The 22,900-nt window shown below is 53.1% G+C and overlaps 2 protein-coding genes across 7 annotated transcripts in view; one reads left to right on the top strand and one right to left on the bottom strand.

Moving 5' to 3' along the window:
- The first annotated feature begins 3,534 nt into the window (after window positions 1-3,534).
- BAD (BCL2 associated agonist of cell death) lies at window positions 3,535-11,210 on the top strand. Of its 4 annotated transcripts, none has more exons than XM_069066240.1 (4): window positions 3,535-3,694; window positions 6,617-6,819; window positions 10,230-10,453; window positions 10,669-11,210. In XM_069066240.1, exons 1-4 carry the CDS (start codon window positions 3,630-3,632, stop codon window positions 10,792-10,794), a joined length of 618 nt encoding a protein of 205 aa, XP_068922341.1. In that variant the 5' UTR covers window positions 3,535-3,629; the 3' UTR covers window positions 10,795-11,210. The 4 variants fall into 4 exon arrangements, with proteins under 4 accessions (XP_068922341.1, XP_068922342.1, XP_068922343.1 ...); XM_069066241.1 differs by having other exon boundaries at window positions 3,565-3,709; XM_069066242.1 differs by lacking the exon at window positions 3,535-3,694 and adding an exon at window positions 3,769-3,871.
- A 5,020-nt stretch (window positions 11,211-16,230) lies between these two features.
- Window positions 16,231-22,900, bottom strand: part of PLCB3 (phospholipase C beta 3) — a 19,997-nt gene continuing 13,327 nt past the window's right edge. For all 3 annotated transcript variants that reach the window (XM_069066237.1, XM_069066238.1, XM_069066239.1), the window contains 10 exons: window positions 22,756-22,847; window positions 20,654-20,801; window positions 20,240-20,275; window positions 19,917-20,097; window positions 18,824-18,965; window positions 18,469-18,545; window positions 18,282-18,371; window positions 17,449-17,506; window positions 17,246-17,332; window positions 16,231-17,159 (listed from right to left, as the gene is read on the bottom strand). In XM_069066237.1, coding sequence (XP_068922338.1) covers window positions 16,914-17,159; window positions 17,246-17,332; window positions 17,449-17,506; window positions 18,282-18,371; window positions 18,469-18,545; window positions 18,824-18,965; window positions 19,917-20,097; window positions 20,240-20,275; window positions 20,654-20,801; window positions 22,756-22,847 — 1,157 coding nt within the window. In that variant the 3' untranslated portion in view covers window positions 16,231-16,913. The remainder of the gene's footprint in view (window positions 17,160-17,245; window positions 17,333-17,448; window positions 17,507-18,281; window positions 18,372-18,468; window positions 18,546-18,823; window positions 18,966-19,916; window positions 20,098-20,239; window positions 20,276-20,653; window positions 20,802-22,755; window positions 22,848-22,900) is intronic.

The following is a 22,900-nucleotide window of genomic DNA, read 5'->3' as shown; positions in this document are numbered from 1 at the left end:
TTTAATTCCGTCCTAGAGTAAGAGACTTCCGCCCCTACCCAAGATGGCCGCCAGGCCCTCGCTTCCCCAGGAGTTAACCCTTTCCGAAGGAGAGCCGGAGGTCTGGTGCAGCCTGGCCCTGGGCTGCTGCACATCATAGTCGCAGCGCACGGCCGCGGGCTGCCTTTCATTGTATTACTAATCCCAGTAGTAACCGTACTATTAATGATGGGAGTTATGGGTTACAGTCCTCACGCCACTCTGCGCTCGCCCTCCCCCTCTTCCCGAACGGCACTGCTGCCCCTCAGGGGAGCAGGGCTCTGGGCGTCTCTGGCTCACGAGCCCCCGCTGCCCCCCGCTGCTGGGCTTTGTCTTCACACCCAGCCAGCGAGCGCAGGGCTGCAAAAGGCTGCACAGACACCTGGTTCTCACTGCTCTGCCTTAGCAGAGATACTTAAATAAAACGTTCCTGCAAGACAGCAGTGAAGCACGAATCCTGAGGTGGCCAAGGGTCTCAGCTTCCTGTCTTTCTCCAGAGGGTCCTTAGGAAGTCCTGGGGAGGGGCAAGCACCTCTACTCAGCCACAGCCCCACGGGTCTTGGCTAGCCCAGATTCCCCCACTGGTGGTCCTTCGTCACTTTCGGGGGCATCTGGTGGTGTAATAGAATACTGTGTCTGGGGCCAAGAAGACCTGAGTTCAAATCCAGCCTCAAAAATTTACTAACCCTGGACTAGTCACTTCCCTCATCTGTAAAATGGGGATGATAACACCTACCACCTAGGGTGATTGTGAAAGTCAAATTAGTTCATATATGTAAAGCCCTTAGAACAGTGACTGGCACATAATATGTGCTTATTCTGGGGCAGCTAGGTGGCACAGTGGATAGAGTGCCCAGTCTGGAGTCAGGAAGACCTGAGTTCAAATTTGACCTAGGACACTAATCATCTCTGAGCCTGGGCAAGTCATTTAATCCCAATTGCCTACCTCCCCCCCCCCCATTAATAAATAAATGTTTATTCCCTTTCCCTTCACTGGCACCGTACTTTTTGAGCTGGAGTTCTGCTCTGTTCTTTTAGCTAGGGCAAGGACCCTTAGGTTAGGACTGATAGAAATCTCTCTTCTTTGACCCCTTAGGAGTCTTAATTTTGAGGTCTGTCAAGCCCAGATAGTAGTAGAAGAAGTCTAGCCCATTCTTGGAGGTTCAAAGCCCAGTAAGGCACTCTACCTTTAAGGGGCTCATCTCTCTCCAGAAGCCTTTCTTTCTCTCTTCTCTTCTGTCTCTGCCATCTGCCAGCTCCTTCCCATTTACCTGCAAACCTGCCCATACTTCCTGCATCCTAAATTTGCCCTCACTCAATCTGCCCACCCTCTCCACAAGACTTCTTCCAGTCTTCTGACAATTTATTCACCTCCACAGGACTCTAGGATCCACTGGCCTCCTGACTGTTCCTCTAACAAGATGATCATCTCCAGGTTCCAGGCCTTTGCATTGGCTGTCCCTCATGCTTGGAACACACTCTCTCCTTCTAACTTCCACCTCCTGGTTTCCCTGCATTTCTTTAAGCCTTGTTTTCAAATCCCACCTTCTGCAAGGGGCCTTTCCAGGTCATCCGTGCCCCCATAGGACCTTCTCTCTGGAATTCCCTCTGTGTGTCTTTTAAGTACATGGTGGTTGTTTGTATGAGGTCTCCTCCAGTAGACTGTGAGCTGCTAGAGGGCAGCGACCTTGTCTTTGCCTGTCTTTGTTATCTCCAGTGTTTGGCACTAGTAAGTGCATAATAAATGTTTGTTGACTGACTGACTGACCTCAAACCCCACCTTCTGCAGGAGACTTTTCCTAGTCCCAGCAGCTGCTAGTGCCTTCCCTATTTACTCTGCAGATAGCCCATTCTTCACATGCCCCGCTCCCCGCACAGGAACACGGAGCAGGTAGATCTGTATTGTTATTGTGATAATTTCGCCTTTCTTTGAATCCCCAGAATTTACCAGTGTCTTGCATTTAGTAAGCTCAGTAATTGTTGACTTGGCAGACTGATAGATTGGCTTAAAGTGATCAGAACCAGCCTAGCTAGTGGCACCCAGCAGGGTTAGGAATCGTCTGGGGCTGAGTAGCTGGGACAAAGGCAGGTCCTCAGTGTGTGCCCCGGAAGCCCCTTTTACAGTTAAGTGGCTTCTTCTATGCAAGCTTCTGAACGCTAAAGTTGGGGAATGCCTGTTTTGCATCTGAAGGCCTTCCTCTTTATTTTTCTGAGGTCTTTTTAGTCTGTTGGGCCTCCCTAAGGGATACAATACAGTAGGGACTGGGAACTATTTCCCTGTTATTGTTCAATCCAATCCACTCTTCATGACCCCATTGGGGGTCTTCTTGGCAAAGACAATGGAGTGGTTTGCCAGCTTCATTTTACAGACGAGAAAACTGAGGCAAGTGGGGTTAAGTGATTCAACCAGGGTCACACAGCTAAGGAGTGGCCGAGGCCAGGTTTGAACTTAGGAAGATGAGTCTTCCTGACTCCAGACCTGGTGTTCTAGCCACTGGACCACCTAGCTACCCTGTTTCATTACAAATATAATTATTAGGAGCGGTAAGGCAGTGCCACAGTGCACAGAGTGCTGGACCCAAAATCAGGAAGATCCATCTTCCTTGCCTCAGTTTCCTCATCTGTAAAATGATCTGGAGAAGGAAATGGCAAGCCCCTCCACTCTTTGCCAAGAAAATCCCAAATGGGATCATGGAGATTAAGACATGACTAAAAATAACTGTACAACAAAAATAATTTTTATAATCATATTAATGACATTGAGAACATAAAAGGCAGCTCTTGGACCTGAGATTGCAGTCTGGAAGGACTGGGTTCAAGTCTAGCCTCTAACACAACCTGACTGTGTGACCCTGGGCAAGTCACTGCTTGACTTCCGAGTGGTCCCTGAAGATGGCGTAAGACTTTTAATTTAGGAACATAGACCTAGGGCCAAAAGGAACCTCAGAACTCTACACATGAGGCCCAGAGAGAGAAACAACTTTTCCAAGGACACACAGGATTCAAGCCCAGATTCCTGGCACCTGTTTCGTTCAGTACTTAGCTGGACTCCAGTTCCCATCAGCCACTGTAAAACCGGGCCTACCATATCCAACCATAGGTAGAGAGCCCAGAGGTCCCTTCCACTGAAGATCTCACAGGTCCCAACCAAAATAATAGCTATAATTATTATTAATTATCCCTCATAGGTCAGTCCACAAACAATTGTTAAAGACCTACTCCGTGCTAGGCACCATGTCAGGTGTCAGGGGTACAAAAAGAGACAAAAGACAGGCCCTGCCCTGAAGGAGCTCACAACCTAAGGGAGACCACAAGCAAACAGGCTGGTTCAAAGAAGCTCCCTCCGAGGGAATGAGAGGGCCGAGAGGGCCGGCTTCCTGCAGCGCCGGCACAGCAGAGGACACCGAGGCTTTGGAGACAGTCAAGGTGTCGCGTGGCAGGCAGTCCTGGAGCCCGCGTCCTCAGACTCCAGCACTCTGGTTTTCTAACTGAAGATGAGTGGGTCCTCGGCTCAGACGGGAAGTTAACTGAGTCATGCTGGAACAAAGGGAGGGAGGAACAATTTCCGGGAGGGCCAGACCAGCAGGAGCGGGGGATGGGGAAGGGAGAGCATGAGGACATTTCTGCGGTGCAGGGGGAGCACCCGGGTTCAAGCCAGGCTCTTCTCTCTCGCTAGGTGAGGTGACCTCGGGTAAGGGCTTCAGCTTCCAACCGAGAACGATGTGGGCGGGTCATTCAGAGAGTTGATCAGCAAGCCTTTATTAAGTTGGGGAGAAGGGTTAGAAGTTAACTGCCCTCAGGGAGCTTAGCTTCTAGCGGGGAAACAACCCCCACCTCCACGGGAGGGTACAAGGTAAACAAAGGGTCCCGGGGAGGCATTCCCGGAGGGAGAGGAGTGGAGGCGGGGAAGGAGGGAAGGGCGAGGCCGTGGCAGGGGTGAGGGGCGGGGAGGCCGGCATGGGGGCCCCGGGCTGGAAGACGAGGCTCCTGCAATCTCAGCCCTCAATTCCTCAATCCCAGCAGAGGAAGCAAGCGCAGGCCCAGAGGAAGGAAGAAGCAAAAAAGCCGGAGTGGCAGAGGGGAGGGCAGAAGCCTGGGTGCCAGGGCCTGCCGGGGGCCCGGGGCTGGCGGAGGTGGGGCCGGGGCCCGGGCCTGGGGGAGGCCCTCCCTCCCAGCGGGGGTGACATCGAAGTAGCTGATTGGGTCAGTTTCATGACAGTTTCACTCACCCAGGCAACGGGGGCTGGGCTCCCAGGGAAACGGGAGGGAGGGAAAGAGGAGGAGAGCTAGCCGGAGCCCTAGAGTGGGGAGCCAGGAGCTGCCCCAGGCAGAAACCCAAGGAGAGCGAAGGCCGGGGCTGCCCGTGCGGGTAAGCCTCCTTCCCCCAGGCCCGGCCCAGGAGGAAGGGAGGGAGGGGAGAAGGGAAGACAGAGAGCTGCCCTTTGGGAAAGGAAACTGGGAGGGATGGGGGCGTAGCCGGCCCGACCCCACATCACCAGCCTCAGTTTCCTCCTCTAAGGGGGAAGACCATGTTGGCCCCACCTCCCTCCTCGTGGGGCTCTGGGAGGGATGGATACCCCTCTGCCGGTGTGCACTGCAGCCCCAGCCCTGGCCTGAATCCTTGGGAGAGGGGTGGCCCCCCGTAAACCCCTCAACAAAGTTTGGGGTTTGTTTGCCCTGCCCTCTTGGGCCTTGGTTTTCTCCTCTGCCAAATGGGAGTAGACAGCTTTAGACTGAGAGGTTGTGGGAGAAAGTACTGGGGGTAGAAAAGTGAGTTCTTATCTGGGACTCATCCTCCCCCAGGGAGCTGGGCGGAGTCCCAGACCCTTGGCCTGGAAGTCCCAGGAGCTGGGCTGGACCCTCCGCCCCCCAAGGGACCTCGGAACTGTAGAAAGAACTCTGGTTCTCAAGTCCGGGGACCTGAGTTCGAATCCCACTCCCAGCCTTCCCTCCCTTTATGGGCCATGTGAATGAGCTTCACCCACAACCAAAAGTCAGTGGTTGATCACTGTGCCAGGCAGAGCAGGGGCAGCCACTGCCCTGCTGATCAGCGTCTTCCTCTGTTGTTTGCATGTAGTCTCCCTCCTTGGGGGCCGGCCGCCTCTCCCCTTCCTTTCTATCTGGAATTCTCACAGCAGGTGCTGACTCCCTGACACCACTAGGGAGTGGGGCCCTAGAAGGAGTGTTCTGAACTGGGAAGTCATGGGGATTATCAAGTCAAGAAGCATTAATTAAGTGCCTACTGTGTGCCAGAGGGGCAGCTACATGGTACCATAGCTAGAGCGCTGAGTTCCAATCGGGCTTCAGACATGCCCTAGCTGTGTGACCCTGGGCAAGTCACTTCACCCTGTTTGCCTCCGTTTCCTCATCTGCAAAATAAGTTGTAGAAATCACTTCCAAGAAAACCCCAAGACTGGAAAAACAATAGGTGTGCCAGAAGCCTGTCCCTCCCTAATAGGTACTGTTTTCCCTTACTGGTAGGTCAGTCAGGCAAACATTTATTAAAACCCACTGTGGGCCAGGCGCTGTGCTAAGATCTGGAAATACACAGAAAGGCAAAAGATGGCCCCCAACCTCGAGTAACCCCCAGCCTAAGGGGAGACAGTGCGCTGACAGCTGGGTGTAAGTGGAGGGTCCAGAGAGGAGGCCAGGGGCTGGGAAGGGCCTCTGGCAGAAGGAAGCCTGAGGAGAGCCGGCTGACACTGTCCTGGCAGGAAGGGTTGTGGCTCCTGCCCGGCAGCCCTGCTGGTGATCCAGCACAGGCCTCCCCCCCCTATGCCCAGGGCCTGGGGGGGCCCCACTGGCCGCAGTAATGGACGTTTGTTGAATTTCATCCAGTCCCTTCACTTACTGACCATCCTTACCTCTTTAGGATTTGGGGTGAGCTGGGACTCAGTTTAACAAGAAGGCTCACAGGGCATACAGACAGTGAAAAGCAACCCTGCCCCCACTTCAACTCCAAACACCCTTGGACAGAAAGTGGTGAAAATATTATTCTCCCTCTTTAATAGATGGGGAAACTGAGGCATGCAGAGGGGGACTTGGGGTTTGGGGCAGTAGGACAATAAAAAGGGCCGGGGTCTGAGGATCCCAGGCTCAAACCAGTGGACGTTGCCTGAAACGTTACCTGGGTGACCTCAAACCCCACCTCCCCAGGCCTCAGTTTCCATTTCTGTGAAATGAAGGGGTTAGATGGCACCAGGGGCACCGATCTCTTTTTTGAGATGTGATCCCTTTAGTGTGGGGGGGCTTTCCACCACCATGGAGGTGGCTGTCTGGCCGTCTGTAACAGCATCTTAGAGAGAGGCTAATGACTTGCTTAGAATCACTGGCAGCACAGGATTTGACCCCAAATCTTACTGACTCCAGGGCTAGGATTTTATCAGCCCTGTGCCTTGGGGCCTTCTTAATGTGTTTATTATTAGGTTAAAAATGATGCTGGATCCCAGCAGGCAGGAAGGGAGCCTAGCTGCTCCTCATCAGAATTCTCTTCTCTGCCCCCACCTGGCGCCTGGCCGGCTAGGGCCCCCCTCCTCTAAAGGGGGCTCTGGCTTTGCCCCCACCCACCCTCTGCCCCTCTCCTCTCTTTCCTCCCCAGGCCAGACGATGCCTCCCACCCCATGAGCATGTTTCAGATCCCAGAGTTTGAGCCCAGTGAGCAGGACGATGGCCCAGAAGAAGAAGCCTCTGCCTTTGCCCCTGGGGACCCCAGGGGGCTGGTCAGGCACAGCTTCACTGCCCCCAGCCTGGCCCCAGGGAGGCCAGGACACAGACCTGAACCTGGAGCCCCCCACCACGAGGGTAGGTGCACACCCCCCACCTCTCTCCCCCAGCCTGGCTCTAACCTTCCAGTCTCACCTCGTGGGGATCATAGCAGTTGGAGGAAGAGCTCAGAATCACCCATTCTATAGCTGGTAATGAAGGCTTGTCCAGGTATTAAGTAGCAGAGAGCTTTAAAAGGGCACAGAGACTTCTGGGACTCCTGAGAGGGAGAGGCTTTTTTAAATCTCCATTGTACAGATGGGGAAGCAGAGCCTTGGGGTTCATTGTTCTTATCTGAAGATCTCTGCCAACCTTATCTTCCAGCCTCCATCTCCAGGCTGAAACACTACACTGCCTGACACAATTTCATTGATTCATATTTCAAAGAACCTCACTCCACTAGTTTGGGCCTTTTTTCAGCCTCCTGAGCCACTGGGGAGGGGGCTCTGAGGAGGCCTTTGGGGGCTTCTCAGTGTCTGCCTTCAGAGGCACTGGAGAGAGGGGAGGGATGGAGCCTGCCCCCCCCACCCCCAGCTTGGGAGTTGATACCTGCAGGACAGGGGTCCTTTTGGGATAGGAAGTCCTGTTTTAGAGCCACAGGAGAGATTGCACTGCCCAGCTCCCCAAGCCCCAGCATGGCCCAGTGAAGTCCCAGGACCTGCATTCAAGGCCCAGCCTTCCCCTCTGGGGCACTTAGGTTCTGTAGAGTGAGAACCTTTTCCAGGATGACCTTTCCTAGCTCTGTTCAGATCTAAATCTCGCGTCTTCTCCCCAGAAAAAGGCTGCTGTCAGCTCCCAGCCTTCCACACCCAGGCTGTTATTCACTCAGCAAACCTTTACTTTGGGCCAAGCCTGAGTGGGCTGGGCCTTGCATTCCACATAAGTGAGGTCACAGATGCCCTGAGCATTTGAGTCTGGGGACCAGAGAATGCCAGGAAGAAAGAGGACCCACCTTTGTCCACCCCAGCACTCTGGCTGGATTAGTACATGAATATCAACCTCCTTTGTAATTATGGAATTCTCGGGAAGGCCCTTCCTTACTGTGGCCAATGTGACCTGGGGACCCTCCTTTGGGTCCCTGGAACTTCAGGCCCCAGTCCCAGGAGCACATTAGTGCCCTAAGGTTGTTGGATTGGCCAACTGGTACCTTGTTCCCCAGTGCCTTCCTAACACATTGTTGGATTGTGGCCCTGCCACCCCCCAGGACTCTTTGTTGCAGGGTCTTGAACCGAGGTTCTGAGGCCTTAGTGTTCCTTAGAATGTCCCCAGGTCCCATTGCCTCCCTTAGGACTGGAAGTCTGGGAAAGCAGGTATAAAAGCCCAAGGAGATGGAAGAGGAGGAGCAGGAGGGAGGCTATCCCAGGAATCTTCTTGGAGCCCAGATCTGAGGTGACTCACACCCAAGGACTTGCTAGACACAGGCTGAGAGGGACCGCAGGTTTCAGAGCCCTCAGGCAGCAGAACTCTTTCCATCTGTACTTTGGACCCCAAAGCCACCCCCCACAGGCAGGTGTTCTCATGCCCATGGACGGGGCTGAGTCCACACAGCATCAGAGGTGAAAACAGAACTCAGATCTTGCTTAGGTGACCTCCCCTTCTCAGCATTACTAGACAGAGAACAGCCTCTGTCCTCTTCCCCCTTGTCATTGGGGGTGAGGGCTCACTGGGCCTCCCCTGAATCCCTGCCAAGCTCTGGGCTCTGGGACCTTTGAGGCACACTATGGGCTTGTACCAGAGGGCAGGAGCACAGGAGATAATGTTTTCTGTTGATCACCCCACCCACTGCCTAGCTATGACCCTCCCTTCCTTCAAAACCAGCTTTTGGAAGAACGCAGCAACCCCAGCACACCTTGTCCAAGAATGCTTCCTGGGTCACACTCCCGGGCAGCTCTGCTGACTCCCTGCTTGGGCCTCATTGAGGAGGTGGGGAACCCCAGTGAGGAGCGGGGGGAGCAGTGAGATGGCCACTGGCCTTGCAGCAGGACACAGAGAAAAGAGGATTGGCTTTGGGATCTGGAAGACTTAGGTTAAAATCCTGCCTCTGACACTTGGCAGGAAGTAACCTGGTCTAAGGGCCTCAGTCTCCTCCTTTGTAAAATGGGGGTGATAATAGCAGTTAGTGCCCAAGGTCATTGTCCCAGTTGTGACTTTGGACATGTCATTTAACTGACTTAGCCCTCAGTTTTCACAACTACAAAGGGAAAACACTGGACCAGATGGTCTGAGGGCCCTTCCAGCTGTTCTTCTGTGGTCCTGTAAATGACAGAGCAAAATACAAATTTGATGCACAGATTTGTAACACATTTAATGATAATATTTTATATGAAATATTATTCTTTTTTGTCACATCCACCCTCCCAGAGAGCCATCCTTTATTTAAAATTTTTTAATTTTTTTAAATGATACTTTTTTTAAGATGGGAAGAGAAATTGAGCAAAACCAAGCAATGTATCAAAAAAAGCTTCACGTTATCTACACCACTCCCCACCCCTGGCCCCCCACCTCTGCCAAGGAGGGTCTCTTCCTTGGGGCCAGCCTTGTTCATTGGGTCATTTTCATTTATACTGCAGCCATTTCATATACTTCTCTCCTGGCTCTGTCGCTTTCCATCAGCCCATGACATTTACGTGCCACCATTTGTTAGGCCTCTTCCCTGTTGATAACTACTGCTGGGAATGATTGGGTCTACAGAGGACCTGTTTTTTGGTCAGTGACCTCTTTGGAATATAAGCTGAGCAGTGAAATCTCTGGGTCAAAGGGTATAGTCAGTTTAGTCACTTTATTTGCATAATTCATATTGCTTTTCAGAATGGTTGTATCCATTCACAACTCCACCAACAATGTATTAGTGTGCTTTCCTCCAACATTGCCTATTCCCTTTGGTCAATTTTGTCTATTTCCTAGCAAAGCCTTTGTTAAAGTGCCTTATGCTATTCTTGTGGAGAAGGCGGAGAGATCTGGATTTTAAGGAGAACATAATTAGATGGCTTCTGGACTGCTTGGATTGCCCAAACTATAGAGTAAATCCTAATCATTCAATGTCAGTGGACCATGGGGTCCCCATTAGAATGCCCCCAGGTCAGTTAACATCTCCTAAAAATTACTGAGGACCCTGAAGGCGCTTTTTTGTTTATATGTGTCTTATCTATCTGTAGTTAGAAATTAAAATGTGTTATTATGAAAACAGTTTTGACCTTGATGACCCCGCTGAAAGGTTCTTGGGGACCTGGGGGGGGGGTGAAATTCCGCACCGTTAATTGTTAAGTCTTAAAAGAGCTGTAATAAGTACAAGATGGAGGAAGGCATCAATTAGCATATTGGCGGGGGTCAGCCGCAGTGCAGGAGGGAGATCCGAGTGGGAAAACTGAGCGAGGGTCGGAGGATGTTGGGGAGAATGAGTGCCCGCGGGGACAAGTGAACCAGTGACGCTCTCCCGACTTCCTCCGCAGGCGCCGGGGACCGGAGGTCCCGCCTGATCTCCTACCCCCCACTCCGGGAGGGGTCCGGGGAGGGGAGCCCAGAAGCCGAGGCCGAGGCCGAGCGGTCCGAGCGGGAGGAGGAGCTCGGCCTGTTCCGGAGCCGCTCCAGCTCGGCGCCCCCTAACCTCTGGGCTGCGCGACGTTACGGCAGCGAGTTGCGCAGGATGAGCGACGAGTTTGATTGCACCTTCAAGGTACCCGTAGAGGTCACCCAGGTGGCCGCGGGGCATACTGGTCATTGTAGTCACGGTCTTCCGCTCTGGGAAGGGGGGAGGGAACGCTGGAGGCCTGAAGCGAAGGGAAAGGAAGGATGCCGGAAGTTGGGTGGGAGGGGGGACGAGTGCCCGAGATAGCCAATCGCTATAAGCCTTTGCTCTTGTCACACCATGCCTCTCCCCACCCGCCGCAGGGTCTTCCCCGCCCGAAGAGCGCCAGTACTGCGAGCCAGATGCGTCGGAACCACTTCTGGACCCGCACCTTCCAGTCTTTGTTTGGCCGGAATTCGGGGAAAGAGGGCGCCGGTCCTTCCCACTGACCCCACCCCTTCCCCTTTTTCCAAGCGCCCCGATCCCGAAGTAGTTTGGTGGCCATGTTGGGTAAGGGCGGAAGTGCTCTGCCCGCATTTCCAGGGGCCGGGAGCAGGCGCAAAAGTTCAGGGAGTCAAAGAGCCCGTGGCGTGACTGGAGTCTTTCCTGAGCCATACGAATTATTTGGGGAGCCAGGGCGCCTCAACAGTGGGCAGGCTTTTTTCCGCCCACAGCCAACATGGTGGCCGGAAGCGGCTTGCAACTGCACTTCCGGGTCGGCCCTTACAGAGCGGCCTGTGGGTGGGGCCTCGTGGCGCCTGCGCAGTTCTGAGCCGAGGTTAACTATTTCTCCCCCGGTGAGCTGCTCTCGAGACAGATTCGGGTTCTCAGTGTGAACGTGGCAATAAAGACAAGGTCATTTGTTGTTGCGTCTCCCGCTTCTGCGTAGTTCAGGTGCTTGATGCCGTGATCCTCACTCCGCCGCTCAGGAACCTGCCGTGGCTCCCGGTTGCCTTTGCTGAGAAGCCTTTCGGGAATGCCCCATCCCGGTCCCCTGGCCTGCTTGCAGTAGGACAGGAGCCCGAGGTGGAGGCGGGGCGCAATGACCATAGATGAGCAAAGGGGCCGTGCCCATTAAGGTCACACGGGTGGAATTTGAACCCAGGCCCTCTGTCTCCTTGGGCCGCCAGGGGGCGCTGGGCCTGGAGGCAGGAAGAAGCATCTCCCTGGATTCAAATTCGCCTCAGAGGGGCGGCTCCAGTGTCGGGATGACATGCGGATCGAATCTGGGCTCAGACACTTAACCACCCAGAAACACCTGGCCATGTAACCCTGAGCAAGTAACTTAACCCCGATTGCTTTAAAAAAAAAAAAAAAATTCACCACTAGCAAAGTGACCTTGGTCAAGTCACTTACCCTGTGTGCCTCAGCTTCCATGGACAAGCACTGTAGGATCCCTGCCAAGAGAACCCCAAAGGGGGTCCCGGGAGACGCTGCTTGGTTGCTCAGTGCCAAGCCTGTGCAGAGGAGCGTGGCTGGAGGCGCCCCAGCCCCTCCCAGGGGTCCTTTGGTTCCTCTGTTTCCTCGATTGTTCACAAGGGCCTTGCCGGGCCAAGCGTTGAAGGGCAGCTGGGCCCCGGGCCGAGGCCACCCCTGGCCGGATGACCCAGAGAGAAGGGGAAGCCGTGATGGTGATGAGCGCCTGTGAACGGCAGGACTTAGCATCTAAGAGGAGGGTTCCCGGGCTAGTGGGGACAGCAGGGACCCTGGTTCCAGATCAGGACAGGGAGAGGAGGGAGAAGTGGCCAAGCTGAGAGTATCCAGCTCCAAACTGTGCAGGCAACCGGGCCAAACAGGGAGGAGGGAGGGGCTGGGGCCAGGGGGGCTGGCTAAGGCCTCCATCTGCTCAAGTTGATGAAGTGTGGGCTCTGGGAGCCCCCTCAAGCTCTCCTTGAGTCCTAGAGGTATGGGCTCAGGGAACCTCCCTTGGGAGTCTTGATTAAATTGTCTCATGAGGCCATAAGCCTTGCATTGTGGCTGGGCCCAGACCTCTGTCACTAGCCTAGCCCTCCATTGGGCCTAGCCCACCACTGTCTGTAGCCAACCTCATTAACTCCTCCTGAAGACCCTCCCCCCACTCCTCCTCTAGACCACCCCTAGATTCCTCCCACAACCTTCTGTATATAAGACCCCTTGGTGTGAGAGCCCACAGAATAGAGAGAGCGCCATAGAATGACCTAGCACAGACACAGCACTAGACACTCTGTGTCTAATGCAAGCGAACTTTTAATTAATTTTACTTTTCTTTGGCTGAGAAGACTCAAGTCGAATTCATTGGGCAGGACCCGGCGTGTTGGTATTTTAGGGTCTCCAGAGCAACCCTAGCCCTCTTAGTGGGTACCCTCTTCAATCCTGCTGACCCGAGTGACCACTGAGAGCTGGGGCCTGCCTCTTGGCAAAGCTGTAACTTCTCTGTAATCTCCTGTGCCTCCCTTCCTCCCCACCCCATCTCCTGTTTGCTCCAGACTTGAGAGGGAAGAATTCATTGGCAGGAGATAAGAAGCTCCCTTCCTCTCCCAGCTCAGGCATTTAAGCCCAAATGGGTGGGAAGGCAAGAGGGGCTTAGGGAAAGTTTTAAGTCCCCGGGGGCTGTGGAAACAGTTCAGCTGAGGATCCCAGGCCATTAGAGCTGGGGAGACTTCATGGCATAAAATGTAAAAGCTAGTGGAGACCTGAGAACAGAGAATGTTCGAACAGGGAGGGGCCTTAGAACTGGGAATGTGAGGGCTAGGAGCTAGGGATAAACCAAACCCCTCCTTTTATTCATTTTTCTTTTGGTTTTGTTTTTTGGAGGGCAATTGGGGTTAAGTGACTTGCCCAATGCCATGCAATGTCTGAGGCTGGATTTGAACTCGGGTCCTCCTGACTCCAGGACCAGTGCTGTATTCACTGGGCCACCTAGCTGCACCCCCCCCCCCCTTTTATAATAAGGTAAGGCTGAAAGCCAAAGCAGGGAATGATTCACCTGAGGTCTGGGTTTGCATCCAGGTCCTCTGACTTCAAATCAAACTGTGACATCTGCCTCCCCTTTGGGTCAACCCCTTGGCCTTTTCCTTGGTCTCCCAAGACTGGCCAGAGCTCTTCTCCTGATGCCTAGGGCCCCAGCTGGGCCACAGGCTCACAGCCACGCTGGGAGGAGGCACGTGCTTGAGGGGAGAGCTTGCCAGCTTGACACACCTTAAATAGAAAGCACACTCCAGAAATAGCTGCCCCAGGGACCCTGCCCAGCGGTGCAACTCTCCCCAGGGGTCAGCCCTTCAGCAAAGTGACAGCAGAGGAGAGCTGGCAGCTCCCCTGCACCTGCTGCCTGCAGCCTAGGAGCTTCTGATGACTGAGAAGGGGTGGTGGGGGCCCTGGCAAGAGCCCAGAACCCCAATTCAGGACACCTGGGTTCTAAGCCTGGTTCTGCTGCTTGCATGTTACCCTCCTGGCATATAAAATGAGGCTGCACTAGATTTAGTGGGTTCCAAAACAGGGACCCAAGATGCCTATAGAGTTATCATGAGGAATCCCCAAATACCATCATTGTCACCTTTACTTCTCTCCAACTTCATGCACTGACAAATATAAGGTTCTGAGAGTCTTTGATATTAAAGGGGTTCCTCATACTTGGTATCTCACAGCCACAGTATTTAGCATAACAAAAAAAATTTTATATATTTGGGATGATGAAAAAATTGACTGAAGATGTATGGCCAAAGAAAGGATTAACTGGTCTAGGTAGGGTAGGTGAACATCATGGAATGGAATGATGCTGTCAGGAATCCAGGAAGTGGAGGAAATGATGGAGGGAGAAGAGAGCAGAAGGATTATACTGATGTGAACTAAGGGAACTCCAACCAACATGAAACAAATATGAAGGTCAAGGTTAGAACAAGGCTCCCAAGTTAAAGGCCACATCCCTCCTTTCTGCTAAAAATGGATTTAATGACCATCTCTATGCTGATGATTTTCAAATCTACCTTTCCTGCCCCAGTCTCTCTGCAGACCTGCTATCCCTCTCATCTCTACCTGTCTTTGAAATGTCTCCAGTTGGATGTCCAATAGACATTAAACTCAGCATGTCCAAAAGAGAACTCATGATGTTTCTCCACCCCCACTCCTAGCTTCCCTATTTGGATATTAATATCTTACTATTAATAATTAAGATTAAAAACCCCACCATCCTCCAAGTCCCTCAGGCTCACAACCTAAGAGTCATCCTGGACCCCTTACATTCCCCACACCCCCCATATCTAAGGTGTTATCAAGGCTTATCAGTTTCACCTTTGTACCATATCTTAAGGATTTCACCTTTGGAACGTCTCTACTGTATATTGCCTTTCCAATATCTCTGGTAGATCTCATCTTTGGAATATCTCTTGTACATTTCACCTTTGGAATATCTCTTGTACATTTCACCTTTGCAGTATCTCTTGTACATTTCACCTTTGGAATATCTCTTGTACATTTCACCTTTGGGGTGTCTCTTGTACATTTCACCTTTGGGGTGTCTCTTGTACATTTCACCTTTGCGGTGTCTCTTGTACATTTCACCTTTGGGATATCTCTTGTGCATTTCACCTTTGCAGTATCTCTTGTACATTTCACCTTTGGGGTATCTCTTGTACATTTCACCTTTGGGATATCTCTTGTACATTTCACCTTTGCAACACCTCTCCTAGGTTTCACCTTTGTGTATCTCTGATCAGTTTCACCTCTATTATGCTCCCTTCTCCCCCCTAAGACATGCCCACCCAGGTGCAAACCCTCCTCACCTCACAACTTCCATCCATCACAGCAGCAGCAACTACTGCCTGCTTCAAGTCTCCCTCCTCCAGTCCATCCTCCATTCAGCCACCAAAGGGATTTTCCTAAAAGGTCTGATCCCCTACTCAGTAAATTCCAGTGGCTCCCTATCACACTCCAAAACAAAAACAAAATCCTGACTTTCAAAGCCCTTAATCACCTGGTCCTCTCAACCTTTCCAGTCTTCATACACCTGACTTTCCAATACTACTCATCACTGACACCAGCCTCCTGGCTGTTCCATGAACAGGACCTTCCATCTAGGCAGAGGTCTTCCATGCCTAGAGGGCTCTCCTTCCTCTGATGTCCACAAACTTCCCTGGCTTCCTTTAAGTCCCAACTAAAATCCCACTTTCTACAAGAAGCCTTCCCCAATCCTTAATTGCAGTATTTTCCTTCTGTTATTTCCTATTTTCCTGTCTGTAGCTTGTTTACACACAGTTTGCTTGTATTCTCTCCCACTAGACTGAATTCCTTGAGGGAAGGACCTTTCTTTGTTATCGCCAGTTCCAGCCCTAATTCTCAGGCACTGGCTTATTGATTGATTTGGGAGGAGGAGGGTGGAATCTTGGTGGAGGATGTTTGTTGGACAACACTCCCTAAGGATGAGCCTCAGAGATTTGGGTGAGCCACCATTCCCCAAAGGGCTGCTCCAGTCCCTCCTGGAAAGCCTTGAATAAGGAGCATTGAATAATTAAGCAGCACTGATCTGGGTCCTCCAGGGACAAGGGGACACACAGCATCCCAGCTTCCAAGATCTGGTCTGCACAGGTACCAGCTAGAAGATAGGTCCTGTGCCTGGGGTGACCAGGCTTTAAAGGTTGGGTTGGACTGTGTGGAAAGCAGGATGGGAAGGGCATTTCCAAGTGTGCCTGGTGGCAATGAGGGCTTCCAGACCGGACAGTAACAGAGGATAAGGCTGAATCATTTGTGAGGGGACCTCAGAACCATCTCATCCATCCAAAGCCCTTATTCTGGAGGTGAGGCAACTGACACCCAGACTGGGAGTGACCCAGCCTGGATGCTGCCAGTATAATGCTCCTGAGATCAGCAGACCCCTAGTCTCACCCACTCCCCAAACACAGAGGCACAGGTGGTACAGGCCTTGGAATCCACTTTTATTGACATAGAAACCAAAAACAAGAAGGTAAGAGACAGAAATTGATGCTTCTGATCCCCAAAGCTGGCGAGGACAAGGCCCACCCAACCCAGCCCCACCCTCCTGGCCCCCAAAACACAAAGGCCTCATGGGCTTGAGAAGCACAGGGTATGGGGAGGAGGGCACTTCCAATGCCCCCCACCCTGGGACCTGAAAGAAATTATGATGGCTGGGTGGGGAGGGGCATTCCTGCCCCTGGAGTGTGAAGGGGGAGGGCCAGGCCCAATTTTAATCCCTTCTCTCCCCACCCACCCCAGGTGATCCTTGGCCCTGGGCAGGAGAGGGCCTGCCCTTATTTTCAGCTTTAGGGAGGGGGGCCAGGGACTAAAAGGGAACACAGGAACTAGTACACACACACACACACACACAAAACACACACACACACACACAAACACAGATGCACACACACAAACACATACAGATGCACACACAAACACATACAGATGCGCACACGCACATGGACATGCACACACCAGATGGGACTGGAGAGGATGAAGGAGGAGGGTTAGTGGAGACTTCTTGCCCTCCTGAATTTAAAAAAATAAAAAATTTAAAAAAAAAATAAGTTTTAAAAACAAGTTTAGTGTCTTCCCTTTCTGTCCTCACCCCCTCCCACTGGCTTCAGAACTGGGTGTTCTCTTCCTGCCTCTCGATCCCTGGGGCGTGCCCGTTGCTGGTGCTGCCCCCCAGGGCGTGCCCGTTGCTAGCTCTGCCCAGCGCGTGCCCACTGCCGGTGCCCATGCCGGGCCCGTCATGGGAGCCCAGGTCGTCCTCGTCCACACGCATCTCACTGCACAGGCTCTGCCGGATCTCCTGTGGCAGCCGTGCCCGATGGGCCTGGCACTCCTGGGCCAGCTGGGCTACTGCCTGCAGGGGACACGCACCCTCAGGACCTGGGCACCACTACTCCCTGCCCAGCCGGCCCTCCCCTCCCCAGCCCCCTGCCCCTTCACCTTTGGCTCGTCCTCTTCCAGCTGTTCCTGAACCTGCTGCTGTCCAGCCACCACCCGCTCCTGGCGCTGCTTCTGGGCTTCCTCCAGCTACGGGTGAGCAGGGGTCAGGAGTGTCTAGCGGGGTCCCTCAGAGTGGGGGAGGGGGGTGGGCGCCAGCTTCAGGACTCCCACTCCCCAGGGACTGGCAGGGGTCTGAGCCTTACCCTTCGGATGGAGTTGACAGATTCCGTGATGTGCCGACGGTTTATCTCAGTCAGCTCCCTGTGGAGGGAGTGGGGTGGGGGTTCAGCCTCCTTCCGCCCTGCTGAGTTCCCTTCACCCACCTCTGACAACATAACCAACCACAGCAGGCATTTCTGGGAAGTCACTAAGTAGTACCCATTAGAGGGTCCTCTAACCCAATCCACTCATTTTAGAGACAGGGAAACTAAGGCCCAGGAGAGGGCAGTGATGTCATAGGATCACAAGGCAGCTAGCTGGATGACAATGAGTAAAGAGAGCACGGGGCTTAGAGACCAAACCCAGCTGTGTGACCCTGGGCAAGTCATTTAACCTCTTTGTTTTCTGTGAAACAGGGGTGATGACAGTACCTGCCTCCCAGGGTTGCGGTAGCCCTTGGCACGGTGCCAGCATCTAGCGGGCACCTTCATAAGGTCACAGACTGTGAGCTAAAAGGGACCTCACAGATGCTTGCATCTCTCACTTTGTAAACAAGGAAAGATGGGGTGGGAGACATGACTGAGGCCAGAGCAGTGAGCCAGGATCTGAGCCACAGTAGCAAGGTGGCACAGCAGATACAGTGCCAGGTCTGGAGTCAGGAGGTGTTGGCTTCAGACCTCAGACCTTTACTAGCTTTGTGACCCTGGGCAAGTCACCTCACCCCGTTTGCCTCAGTTTCCTCATCTGTAAAATAAGCTGGAGAAGGAAATGGCAAACCCCTGCAGGATCTCTGCCAAGAAAACTCCAAATGGGGTCACAGAGTCCGACAAGACTGAACAGCAAAACATCCACACCCTGCCCTGCCCTGCCCACTTACGCCTCCTTCTTGTGCTTCTCCCGGGACTTGGCCTCAGAAATGCTATTATGTCTCTTCCGGTCCAGGATCTTCTGCAGCTCCTTCTTCTCCCTGGTTTGGGGGGGGGGGGGGACAGGGAGGGTGGTCAGGCAGCCCAGGAGCAGCAGAGGGGCTGGCTGTGCTGCACCCTCCAGGACCCCATACTCACTTCTCACTGGTCTCCTTCAGTTTTTTCAACTGAGCCGTATGTGTTTCAAGGACAATCTCCCGAAGGCGAAGCTGGGCCTGGCCACGGCAAAGTCAAGGGGAGAGAGGCAAGGACTGGCTGTCTGGGCAAGGCCTTCAGCTTGTGGCCTCACCTGCCTCCAATGTGAGCTCCCCTTCACCTTTTCTCAGGGGTGACCTTCCCCCCACCTTTCTCAGGTGTGGCCCTTCAGCTCCCTCACCTGTCTCAGGTGGGTCTCACCTTTGCCCTTCTCAGGGGTTTTCTCTCCCCACCTACCCCCTTCACCTGTCTCAGGTGGGTCCCACCTGTTTCTCAGGTGTTTTCTCTCCCCCTTCACCTGTCTCAGGTATTCCTGACGACGTTCAGCTTCCACATCAACTTGAGCCTCCCTCAGATCCAACAGACTCTGAAGCTGTTTCTTTTGCAGCTCTCGGTACTTCCTCATCTCTTCCTCCTCTTCCTCATCCAGCACCCCACTCCTGTCGACAGAGACCCCCTGACTCTATCCAGAGAGGACTCAGGGTCCTGACAAGCCACAGCCCCGCCCTGCTGCCCCGCCCTGCTCACATTTTCTGCCAGGCCTGACAAAATCGGGACACCCTTCCTGCTTCTCTGGCCCTCCCTCCCTGGGAGGAGATACCCAATATCAGATGCCCTTGGCCTCCACCACTCACTGAGGGAGCTGTCTCAGGATCTCAGAGCTGGAACAGCTCTCAGCCAGTCCAGCCTGAGCTAGAACAGAAGCCCTTTCAAGTCTCCACAAGTCCTGGGCTTGCAGACCTCCAGTGATGGGGAGCTCACTGCCTCCCAAGGCAGCCCCATCCACTTATGGGCAGCTCCTAACATCAAGATGGTTTTCCTCTCATCCAGTCCTTGCTCTAAATCTGCCTCTTGGTATAATGTCCTCCCAAGGGACGGGGAAGAGCAATAACGATGCACCTGTTGGCCCTTTTCCGACACTCCACCGTGGCACTGTCTCTCGTGCTTCCTCTGTCTTCCTGTCTCTGTCTCTCTCACTCACACACACACACACACACACACACACGCACTCACACACACACTCACACACACACACTTTCATCACCCAAGAAATTTGTCCCCAGTTCTTTCCCCAGATCCTCCTATGGCAGAGACTCCAGACCCTTCCCCATCCCCTTTCCACACCCCCCAGTTTACCCATAAGCTTCCCAAAATGCAGTGCCCAGCGCCAAACACCAGACTGTGGATGTGGCCTGCTCAGGACACAGGACAGCGGGACCTTCACCTCCCTCAGGATTCCAGGAAGGAGGCAGATCACTCTCTGCCCTGGGAGTCAGGCCCCTCTGCTATCCCCTAGTGGCCTTGGACAAGTCCTTTCTTCAGTCTTCCCACCTGCAGAATGGCCTGATGGCCTCAGTTCAAGGCCCCGGGATCTGTACCAAGACACGTACTTGCGCCTCTTTTCCATTTCTCCCTGGTGCTGGGCCAGGTGGCTGAGGAGCCGCCGTGTGTGTGCCGCCGCCTTGCGCTGGTGTTTCTTCTGCAGCTCGCGAAGGTCGCGCTCCTGCCGGCTTCGAAGCTTCCCCAGGGACTTGTGGGCCTGCAGCTCCGCCAGGGGAGTCACAGATACCTCTGAAACCCAGGGTGGGGAAGGAGGACGTCAGAGCTGGAGCTGCAGGGTGCAAGGTTCCCCCACCCACCAGATGGGCTGATTGGTGACTTCAGAGGAGAGGGACCCACCCCAGGCCTCCCCCAGGCTGCCCCTCTTCCTCACCTCCCAGGATGCTGGCAATGAGCTCATCACACTGACCTGGGGAGAAGAGGACAATGATCTCTGACCAGTGCTTGTCAAACAAGCATCCATCAGCATGCTGGACCCTCATGGGACCTGTGGGGACTGGGAGCTGGGCAAGGGACCCCAACCTCCACTTTCTAGAAGAGGAAACTGAGGCCTGGAGGGGAAAACTCCAAATGCAACAGGCCACCTAGCTAACCCAGGGTCACACACTCAACAACTAGCTGGCTGGACCTCGAGTCACCCCTCCCCTTCATGTCCCCCCTACACTAAGCAGCTGGTGCCCATGACCAAGAAGAAGATGCCCCCCCACCCCCCAGGTCCTGCCACCTTCTTCCCCCCACAATGCTTCCCCCTCTCCCTCCCCCCACTCCCAGGTCCATGATCCCACACCTGGTCTGCTTATGGAAGGGCTGGTGGGAGAGGTGCAGGAGCCAGGAGGCCGGGAGCCTCCAGATTCCAGGGAGCCTTGTATGGAGCCTGTGGACAGCTGAGGACCCAGCTGGCGAGAAGGCAGCTCCTGTGGGGTCTCAGGAGCCGCCTGCAGGGAGGAGAGATTTTATCTTCTTGCACCAAGCCTGGGGACCATCTCTCCCAGCTAAGCCCTTACAGATGGGGCTGTCATTTGCAAGAGGTCCCTAAGCTGGATGGTAAGCTCCCTGAGGGCAGGCACTGTTTTTGCCTTTCTCCATCCCCTCAGTACTTAATTTAGCACAGTGATGGGCACACAGTAGGTATTTAGTAAATGCCTACTTTGGAGCACTGCACATAACCCCAGATTTTTCAACATGGAAATCAGGTTCACTAATCCATTTTCCCTTCTTCTTTATTCTTTGTTTAAAAAAAACAAAAAACCGGAGACCTGCCTGGGAGCCAGAGGCAGATGCAAGAGGACAAAAACATATCGGTAAAATCCCTGTGGTGCCCAAGTGTCATGGAGTATTATCGTGTCAGAAGAAATACAAAGGGGCCGGCCCTGGAGTCAGGAGGACCTGAGTTCAAATCCGGCCTCAGACACGGCACACTTATTAGCCATGTGACCTTGGGAAAGTCACTTAACCCCAACTGCCCTGCCTTACCCCCTCCGTAAAGAAAAAAAAAAGAGAAGAAATACAGAGAATTCAGAGATGAGTAGGGGGCCTTATATGGTCAATGAAGAACAAAGCACGGGACCATCCAAGCAATCACCACAGCAGTGGAACCACAAAGACCAAGGGAGCCAAGAGGAGGCGTTGATAGTGAGAAGGGCCAAGATCAGCAATGGAGGAGAGACGAAGAGAGGTGCCCGCCTCCCGTCTGGGGGGGGCGTTTGGCAACAGAGGTGGCGGACTACAGCGCAGTGTGGCATACAAAGATGTCGATGCGCCTTTTTGTGCGTCTGCTGCTGTTAGAAGAGAGTTCTACTGGGACGTGTTTATGGGGGGAGGGAAGGCAATCACATATATAAAAATATTCCCTTTTTATTCTGAAGCAATCAGGGTTAAATGACACATAGTAGTGTCTGAGGCTGAACTTGAACTCAGGTCTTCCTGACTCCAGGTCGGTGCTCTATCAACCTAGCTGCCCACAAATATTTCTAAAACCAAGCATGTTCAGTCTTGGACGTAGCTGGCTTGCTTGGTCCCCCTTTACTTCATGCCCATGAGTCCCTGAATTCTCCTTCAAGGCCCCTGTTCTTCCCCCCAGCCCCCCAACAAATAGAATGGAAGTGCCTTGAGGGCAGGGAACACTGTCATTTCTTTTTAGCCTCAGTATAAGATCAATGTTTGTTGAGAATCTAAATTCTACGCAATTAAAAAATGTGGGTATACCTGAACTTGGGTTCAAGACTTGCCTCCAACATATGGCTATAGCCCTGGGAAAACCGCTCAGGCATCTCCCTAAGCAGATTTGCACTGCTGATCTCCATTGGTTGATAGGTATTACCACAATATAATCACAAGCCCAGTAAAAACAAACAAAACCCAACCATTATCAAAGGAACCAATAATGTTTTCAGAGATCAGTGCAGGGATATCTTCTCTCAGCAGAGGTGAGGGACTACTGGGGCAGAATGCGCCATACAAGGTTGGTGTCTTTGTTAAGAAGGAGAATGTGATGTATATACAAAAGGCTTTGACAAAGCTTATTTTTAAAATGAAATTTTTGTTAAGTTGATTGGCTAGATGTAATTCCCTTCCCCACCTCTTGGGTCCAGCTGGGGAAGCCAGGTGAGGAGATAAGAAGTAATACAGGCCTGATTGTCTCAAGCACCTGGCAAATGTTTGCTCTGGGGCAATGGACCCCACCCACAGCAACTAATGGTTCCAGTTGACACCATCCCCTAAGCACCCTCCTCCATAGGACAAAAGTGACTGTCAGGACTGGGAGGGACTTTGGAACACAGACTCATTGCAGGAAAGAATAGGGGAAGAGGAGGGTGTGGGGGCCCAGAGCTAAGCTCACCATTTCTCCCCTCCTCCCAGTCCCTGATGAACCAAGATGGCTCTGCTCACCTCACTCTCACCAATCAATGCTGCCAACTGTTTTGACCTCTGGTCCATGAGGCTGACATGCTTGATGGGGTTGAACAAAGCCTCAGCATAGTCTTGGGGAGGGGAAAGGGGAGAATGAACAGAGATTCACAAAGCCAGCTTCTCC

The sequence above is a fragment of the Petaurus breviceps genome, unplaced genomic scaffold, assembly GCF_028583685.1.
Source record: "Petaurus breviceps papuanus isolate PSGF00001 unplaced genomic scaffold, PetGlider_PUasm1.0 90721, whole genome shotgun sequence".
NCBI lineage: Eukaryota > Metazoa > Chordata > Mammalia > Diprotodontia > Petauridae > Petaurus > Petaurus breviceps.
Note: the sequence above shows the minus strand (reverse complement) of the source record. Positions and strands in the feature narration are given on the sequence as shown.